The sequence below is a fragment of the Seriola lalandi genome, unplaced genomic scaffold (assembly GCF_002814215.2).
Source record: "Seriola lalandi dorsalis isolate HSWRI2012SDOR001 ecotype SW California unplaced genomic scaffold, Sedor1 jcf7180002054327, whole genome shotgun sequence".
Lineage (NCBI taxonomy): Eukaryota > Metazoa > Chordata > Actinopteri > Carangiformes > Carangidae > Seriola > Seriola lalandi.
The window spans coordinates 240,289-249,766 of NW_019524880.1; the positions used below are offsets into that span (position 1 = coordinate 240,289).

General features: G+C 40.8%; 1 protein-coding gene across 1 annotated transcript in view; it reads left to right on the plus strand.

The window, feature by feature from the left end:
* tspan4b (tetraspanin 4b) overlaps window positions 1-7,633 on the plus strand; it is a 12,606-nt gene extending 4,973 nt beyond the window's left edge. Inside the window, exons 6-8 of the mRNA XM_023407104.2 lie at window positions 2,192-2,305; window positions 4,634-4,717; window positions 5,585-7,633. Of these exons, the coding sequence (XP_023262872.1) occupies window positions 2,192-2,305; window positions 4,634-4,717; window positions 5,585-5,653 (267 nt within the window). The 3' untranslated portion in view covers window positions 5,654-7,633. The remainder of the gene's footprint in view (window positions 1-2,191; window positions 2,306-4,633; window positions 4,718-5,584) is intronic.
* Window positions 7,634-9,478: the final 1,845 nt, after the last annotated feature.

A 9,478-nucleotide genomic window follows, 5' to 3' on the forward strand; every position in this document is an offset into this window, starting at 1 on the left:
TTAGAATAAATAAGAAAATAAGCAATAAAAACTTACTCTCACCGTACAGATATGTATTATATGACATGATTAGATAAATTACACCTTGCTAGGTGCTGGAAATATTCCTCAGATGTTTCGGTCCACATTGACATGATAGCATCACACAACTGCTGCAGATTTGTCGGCTGCACATCCATGATGCGAATCTCCTGTTCCACCACATCCCAAAGGTGCTTTATTGGATTGAGATCTGGTGACTGGAGGACATTTGAGTTCAGTGAACTCATCGTCATGTTGAAGAAACCAGTTTGATTGAGATGATTTGAGCTTTGTGACATGGCGCGTTATCCTGCTGGAAGTAGCCATCAGAAGATGGGTGCACTGTGGTCATAAAGGGATGGACATAGTCAGCAACAATACTCAGGCAGGCTGTGGCATTCACACAATGCTCAACTGGTACTAAAGGGCCCAAAGTGTGCCAAGAAAATATCCCCCACACCATTACACCACCACCAGCAGCCTGAACCGTAGATACAAGGCAGGATGCATCCATGCTTTCATGTTGTTTTCGCCAAATTCTGACTCTGTCATCCGAATGTCGCAGCAGAAATCAAGACTCATCAGACCAGGCACCGTTTTTCAATCTTCTATTAGCCAGTTTTGGTGAGCCGATGCGGATTGTAGCCTCAGTTTCCTGTTCTCAGCTGACAGGAGTGGCCCCCGGTGTGGTCCTCTGCTGCTGTAGCCCATCTGCTTCAAGGTTCCACGTGTTGTGCGTTCAGAGATGCTTTTCTGCAAACCTCTGAACCTACTGAACAGCTAGTTTCAGAGGAGGTTCAACCAGTTATTAAATCAATGAAGATGAAGATCAGATCACAGTAACATTCATTCAGAGGGTTCATACAGTTCCTTCCTACTGTAGTGGATGTTTTCACTCATAAATATGAAAGTCATTATATGTTAATGAGTTATCAGGGTGTTAGGGTTAGCCCCTCCCACAACCCAAACACATGCAGGTTAATCTTTGTGTGCCAACCCTGTGACCTGTACAGGTGTACACTGCCTCATCCCCACCCCGTCAGGATAGGCTGGTGTAGATAACAGGTGGATGAATGACTGTATCTTTCCTTCTCTCGCTCTATTTTTCAGCTGGATTCCAAAGCACAAGATGAATTAAAGGAAGGCATGAAGATTTATGAGACAGAACCTGGACTGAAGAAATCCTGGGACAATGTCCAGAAAATGGTGAGTGCACAGTTTCTCGTGTGGCATGACTCCAGAACAGCCAGGTACATGGTATGACTGTAGGTGGAGGTTGTCATAAGTTGCTCTGCCTTTAATAGCGCAGCAGATAACTGAATATTTAAGGGGAATCTTTCAAATGTGGATACAAATGCTAAACTTGGCACAAATGAATTTCCCAGTTGTGAGATTAATAAAGTTAATCTAATCTATTCTAAAATCCTCCTTGGGTATTACTCTTTTGATAAAGTTCACCCTCTATTTTCCCATATGAATAATCCACGCGTCAAATCAAACATTGGAATAATGTAGAAGGTGAAATGTAATACACTGTAAAAAAAAAAAAAAAAATGAAATGAAAGTATATTTCAGCAAAAATAACACGCAAAAAAAATTACTCACCAAAAAGCTTGCTAACTATCATAGCGCCAGTGAGTTAGCCTAGCGCGCTAATGTTAAGACAAGTAAACAAGTAGACTGTTGACTCTTACAGAACTTTTGGTTCATCATTCATAGTGAATGGTTTGCAAATACATCGTGTTTTATGCAGAATTTTTCACATAAGATGTTAGAAATTGTACAAATAAAACTCTGAGGAAATTTAAGAGCTGCGACTGATATCCTCATAGTCTCAAACATAGGATTAAACTACCAAATCATTGAATTCTGTCCCATGGGTAAAGTTCTTTGGTAAAATTTCCTATGACAGAAATGGCAGCCATCTTGAAATTAATTAATTAATTAAATTAATTCCCCCAGAGGGATAAACATATCAGTTTTGGTGCTTGTATCCAAATTTGAAAGATTATTGCAGTTATCTGCTGCACTAAAAAGGTTAAGTATGCTTCAAACACAGTGCTACAATAAGGATTGTTTGGTAAAGTGATGTCAGTGTGTGCCCTCTGGTCAGTGGTGTGAACATGAGTCAGGTAGCTGAGTGGTGTTTCTCTGCTCTCTCTCTTCCCAGTTCAAATGCTGTGGAGTCACCAACAAGACAGACTGGTATGATGTGCTGAACGGAACACTGCCCTCGTCCTGCTGCTCTGTCGGGAAGGACCAGTGTGACGACGGATGGAGTGAGGTTGGTGAGGGGGGCTTTCTCTGCCGCCGGGCTGGCGACAGTCAGAGACGGAGTCATACTGTTTTCAGGATGTTTGTTCGTCTGTCCCATTCTATCTCAGTAACACCTTGAGGGAAATTTCTTCAAATTTGGCACAAAAGTTCACTGGGACTCAAGGACGAACTTGTTAGACTTTGGTGGTCAAAGGTCAAAGGTCAAGGTCAGTGTGACTTCACAAAACACTTTTTTAGCCATAACTAAAGACTTCACACAGCAATTATGACAAAATTTCACACAAATGGTTCATATTTTCTATGACTCTGGATAAACAGGGCTGTAATATGAAACTAGTCTGAGTGGCGGAGGCAGAAAACCACAAGGTGGTAATTGTAGTTTACCAAGTGTGTAGACGCTTTGCCAGATGCATGAGTTGTCTGCCTTCACACATGATGAATTCCAGTAACTGCTCACTGTGTCTAGAATCTATGAGGATGAGTTGTTCTGACCCCAGTGATGATTATCTTACCAGTGGGTCCTGATTCAAAGCAAGGGAGATATAATAAGGCACTAATGGCTCTGCCTGCTCTGAGGTATTCTGGTGCACTGGCTCCAGCAGGTCGGTCTGGCTCCTTACAGACAGTCAGCTCACTGGTCACTGCTGGGCTCATATTTTCATCCACGTGTACACACCTGGAACACATTTATCTCTCTGTCTTCTCAGTGTTAACGCTTTAACCGGCAGCTATGTCAGTAAAATACAAAGTACCAGGGACAATGTTTCAGAAAAACCACACACACGTACAGTATGTGTGTGTGTTTGGACCAACAACACCATGCTAACCTGGTCAGCTCTCAGCCACAGTTTAGTGACCACTTACTGAATGGAGTTCTTGCTACATAGCATTCCTGCTGTTTGCTGACTTCCAGAAATATGATCCTGGTCACGTTACATAATGATTATACTCTATACTCCCCCCTCGTCTCTGCCTAGTCTCTGTGATCCTGTCTTCTTTGTTTCTACCGTGGCTTCAGAAAGTCTTCAGACCCCTTCACTTTTTTTTTATGTAAATGGATAAAATTTCAATTTTTTTCCTCAGTCTATGCTCTTGACACTGACAGTATGAGGTGTCTGTGTGTGGGCAATGGTACACAAATGCAACAGTATATAATAGATCATCAATATAGACTACGCATGTACAGATTTCAGTACATCTATAATTCTATAATCATCAGGAACAAAGGTTATTGCCTGGGAAATAGTAAATAATATACAAGACCACAGCAGGCAGTGAGGTGGTCAGTGGTAATGTAAACCATGTGATTTCTGGTAAATGCACTGACATACGCAGTAACACGGTTCCTTTCAGTGCTCTGTAAAGTCTCAGGATGGGTGAACCATAGGGTGAAAGTTGAAGCACTGTAACAACACAAAACAGAAAGAAACGTTCCTCACATTCTTCATGTGTGAACAGGCACACACATCTGGACTGAATTCAGATTCATTCTGAGAGAATAAGGCAGCTTGAAAACACCACAGCATAATTACAGTTTTATAACTTGGGTGAAGTTTTTTCTCACAGTTTGGCTATGGTTTCATTTTGATAGTGTTGTCATGTCTGGACCATGTTTATCAGCATGATCATGCCTGTTAGCATCATCATGTCTATTACCATGATCACGTCTGTTAGCATTATCTGTTAGCATTATCATGTCTATTACCATGTTCATGTCTGTTAGCATTATCTGTTAGCATCATCATGTCTATTACCATGATCACGTCTGTTAGCATTATCTGTTAGCATTATCATGTCTATTACCATGTTCATGTCTGTTAGCATTATCTGTTAGCATCATCATGTCTATTACCATGATCACGTCTGTTAGCATTATCTGTTAGCATTATCATGTCTATTACCATGATCACGTCTGTTAGCATTATCTGTTAGCATTATCATGTCTACTACCATGATCATGTCTATTAGCATTATCTGTGAGCATCATCTGTTAGCATCATCATGTCTATTACCATGTTCATGTCTGTTAGCATTATCTGTGAGCATCATCTGTTAGCATCATCATGTCTATTACCATGTTCACGTCTGTTAGCATTATCTGTGAGCATTATCTGTTAGCATCATCATGTCTATTACCATGTTCATGTCTGTTAGCATTATCTGTGAGCATTATCTGTTAGCATCATCATGTCTATTACCATGTTCATGTCTGTTAGCATGGTCATGCTCAACTTGTCATCAACTTATCATCACTTCTTTTTCTTTTGCTGCTGTTCTTGTTGGCCTCCCCACCCCGGGCCCTGCCTCACGCTCTGTCTCTGTTTGTCCTCTGCAGCCGTGCTATCAGAAGGCCAGACAGTGGCTGCTCGCTAACATCCCTTCAGTCCTGGTGTTTGGAGTCTGTATTGGTGTTGTGCAGGTATTTATTTCCACTATTTATTTATCAGTAATTTGATGAGTTTTCTATATATGGATGTTGTCATTGGAAATCCTTGTATCTCTTTGGCCGATAAAACCTCAAACTCAGCAGATTATAACAAAAACACATTGTTATTAGGCTTTATACACGTACACATCCAGAGTCCTAGCAGCAGGACACACTCCACACTCAGTTATTCATGTATACTGACATAATGATGATGTACCTGAGTCTGTTAAACACAACACAGAGCTGTCTATCAACTGTCCCCTGTTTCTGTCCCACTCACTTCCACAGTTTCACTTTAATTCATTCACTAAAAGAACACGAACAGTGTCCAGCTACCAAACTCCAGATGATAAACCTCAGTTATCACCGTGTGCTCACATCATCTAAGCTTTACGAGCAGTATCTAGTGATTGAGTTTGTCTTCAGACAGATGTAGCCTCTCAGTGGGGGCTGTTGGGGCAGACTGCATCTGGTGAGGAAGCCTGCAAACACGGCTTTTTAAAAAAATGGTTTATCTGTTTTTGTTTATATTACTACTAGAATAATAATCAGCCAGAGATAATGCAGTCACAAACAGGAATACATGTTCATTATTAATATGAGAAATGCTAGTTTATATATATATATATATTTTTTTTAGGAACCTCTGATTTCATTGTACCCCCACCCCACCCCCCACTTCTGAAACCTTCACTGTCTATGTACAATAAACCTTTTTCATGTTGATGTTTGGAGAAGTGCTTTATATTTACTGCAGTGTTTTGTGTTGTTAATGTTGCTGTTACTGACACAGGATCAGGTTCAGAGTGATTGAAGCTGTTGATAGGTTTTGTGTCTGTGCTCCTTTTCCCTGCTCAGATCTTGGCCCTGGTGTTCTCCATGCTGATGTACTGTCAGATTCTGTGTGCTGAGAAGCACCTGGACTGACTGCAGAGCAGCTGATGACCGGCCTGTGGTGGGAAGCCTTTGCACTAACTCCTCAGGGATCTCGGTCCGGTTCAAGGGCCCCCCTCAGATCCCCCGACAAACCAGCAGTATCTGACTAAAACCAGCAGTGGACACCTGTGGTCCGGACAAAGCCAGCAGTGACAGACTCTGCACCTGAGGGGAAACAGTATTTTCTACAGATATGAAATAATAGAGTGAAATTTGTTACAAATGATGTTTATAATATCAAACAACAAGCAGTGCATTCTGTTATTCAGCAGGACTGACTGTACTCACTATTCATAATTCAGTTATCTGGACTTCATCAGCCACCCAGGACTCAGAGACCAGAACAGAGGACCCTTCACTTCCCCTGCTGGCTCACTTTGAGGAGGGAAAGCTTTAGACCAGCAGGCCTGTAAAAAGTTTTTATGTAGCACTGAGTTCACTTTGTTCATGATGTCAGTCTGATATGTTATTCCTGTGATATAAGAGCACTTTGAACATATCTGTTTCAGAAACTGCAGCTCTTATTTCAGTCTTTATTTACACCTGAGTTTATCAATGTATCTGTTTCATTGGAGCATATATATCATTTCTCATACAGTATCAGTACTGTATTATAGACCCTGTTTGAATCATATAGTCGTGTTCCCACTGTGTTTGTGTTGCTCTTCATTTTGTTCTCTGATGTCTTCCAGGCAGAGAGAGTCTCCAAATGATCCATAGAGATTTGTGTGTCAGTCTGTCAGACTCCATACACTATAGTACAGGTGAACTCATGTGTTATTTGGGGGACTTAATGAGCATTAATTAGCCTCACAGCTACAAACAGACCCAGGTGAGCTCCATTAGCTCTCCACAGAGTCAACTCACTGAAAAGACCAAAACTGACTTTCTTCTACTTAACAAGGACTGTTGCCTGATACAGCTGGTTTCTGTGCCACTGACAAAAACTGATAAATACAAAGAGCCACACTGCTGCACTGACTTCCTTCAGTTTATTCTGAACCAACTCAAACTATGTTCATTGTGTTTGTTTTGCTGATACGATCAGTGTTATGGCCTCCCTGACAAAACGAAAGGCTCAACTGGAGACCGGAACATTTAAAAGATGCCAAGAGAGATGCCAAGAACAAAAAAAATGTATGTTATTTCAAACATAGCCAAAACATACTCAAAAATACTAAAGAAATCAAAAAGCGTGGAGATCCCTGCCAAACAGAACAAAAGAAAGGCAGGCCACTGAGCCAGCCACGCCACGGGCCGTCACACTCAGGTACTCCCCCCTCACCTGCCTAATGCAGACTAAGCCAAAACAGAAACCGATACCTGGACTACCACTGATTTCCAACCCAGAAACTAAAACAACGAAACTCAACATTCTGAACCGTGCTGGGAAGGAAGAACAAGACGGGGGAGAGGAGTCCACCCCCGAGCAGAAACCCTCTCCCCTCCTCTGTCCCTCCTTTTATATCGGGATGCCGTGAGTAACAATCGGCTGATCAGCGGTCAGATGTTGCTGCAGCTTCACTGACCCTTCTGTCTTTAAAAAATCTCTGAGGGTTTCATTTGCGTGAATCTGTTTAAATAGATGCTCCAGATTTAGATCCAGCTGCGCTCGTTTGGTGTCTGTTCATGAACACCACCACCAAATGAAGAGGTGTATGAAACAAAGGTCATTTCTGAAGATGCTTTGATATAAAAAGAAGGAGAAAAAACAAATGAACGGATCTTTAAAAAAATCTTTTTTTTAATCACTTTTATAGAAACATACAAAATATTTTCAAGACAAAAAGTGAAATCAAAAATCCAAATCTTTTCTTATATACTATGTAACATGTGTCTGACTCTTTGTGTAGCCTGTGTCTTTAAGATAAGGTGGATAAACCATTACAAACTAACAGTGCAGATGTCTCATGTAAAATACCCTCATAATAAATAACTTGTAAATACACAATAAAAATGCTTGTACACACACTCGAGTCATGAGTCTGTTCTATATAAAAACTGGCTTCACTACGACCACGTTCAGGAGGTGTGGAGTGGTTGTTCATGTTCTCAGGTTTATCACTAGAAGACTGGATACAGAGGTCACCGCAGGTCAACTGTCTTTAAAATAGACCATGACCTGAAAGCATCAGTTCATTAATGAATGGTTATATGTTGTTTCTGTCCCTACTTCTCCTAGCTCCATTCATTCTTAGAGATGAGGATGAGATAAGAGATGTTCTTTCTCTCATGTCAAAGTGAAACTAAATACAAATACAGTTGAACTAAAAGTAAAAAAGAACACAGTTCTCCTTTTATTCAGATCCAGGTGTATTCAGAGGAAGTCATTACAGTCCGTCTGAACCTGTATCTGATCATCGATTCAGTAAGAACAAACAGAAAATATCATATATACATAAAATATAAAGTACACGTGTGTTCATATTATTTTCAAACCTGAATGTAAAACTATAAATAAACTATAAATAAACAATAGAAACACCCTGGTGTTTACAGTTGTTCTGTGTATCAGTGAACTTGTTTCAATCAGCTGGTTGCAGTTTTGGAAGCCTTTGGTTTACATTACATAACAGACTGCACCTTTAAAGAAGCTATAATCAATATTTTTTATAATAATAATAACAACGTATCAATGACAATGTTCAGGAGCTAGTGGTAGTGGTGAAGCTCCAGAGAATCATCAGCAGCTTCCCTCATCTGTACAGTGAGTCAGCTCAGTGTTTTTCTGTTTTCTGTTCCGCTTCACGCTCTCTGCTTTCATAGCTTCATCTTCAGCTGCAACATCTGGTGAACATAGTGGAGCATTTTGCAGCTAAAGAGCCAGATGTGGACCAAACACATGATCAGTCAGTGTGTCTCAAGAAGTTGTTGTTGTTGCAGGTTTAACAAACAACAACAATAAAAAAAAAGTAAAGGTGTTTATGTGTGGGAAGCTGTTGTGGGATCAGCTCTTTGTCACTGCATCAGTACCACTGACTGATCCAGGTTCTTGGAGGCTGAATGTGGCCTCTGAAAGCTGCACAGTCTCAGCCAGTGACGCCATAGACCATATTCACACTGTGGCCATTTTCCTCCTTCCCCATCGATGAACAACAGAAAAGACGATGGACAATGAAAATCTGGAGGGACGCTGGCCAATATTTCAAGGTAAAACAACATATTTGATAACCTTTTGGCTACTGTTAGACAACTGCTAACGCTAGCATTCAACCACTTCTTGGCTAACATTACTGTTTGATAGTGCTACATGCTTCAATAGGAAAGAAATGAATTTATTAGCCTCAGTGGCTCAGCTGGTAGAGCGAGCAGCATTAAGGCTTAGTCCTTACTGCAGCGGCCATGGCCCTTCCCTCTCTCTCGCCCCCCAACTTTCCTGTCTCTCTTTCACTGAATCTAGACTAAAGGCATTAAAAGCCCAAAAAAGGAACTTAAAAAAAACAACTTAAATATCAATGCAGATCTCAGACACGTTTAGTTCAGCCTGGAAGTAAAACACACTGCATGTAATCAAGTTTGTAATGTAACGTTAGCTACCTTGCTATCTGTTCAACCGGTTACGTTAGCAGTTTCACCGTCGTATTACTGTATCATCGGTGCAGGTTGATTATGAAACCATATAACATGTTCAACGTTTGCACAAGCCGGTGGATTCATTTGTCATCTGACAACTTTAGTGCAGTAACATTTACATTTATGTTAATTGCAAACTTCACGTTTACAAGCCTAGCATTAAACTACAATGTTTCCAGTTACCTTCAACATCTGGCAACTTCATCTGCCCATCTGTCAATCTGATTTTTCGACCATCTCGCT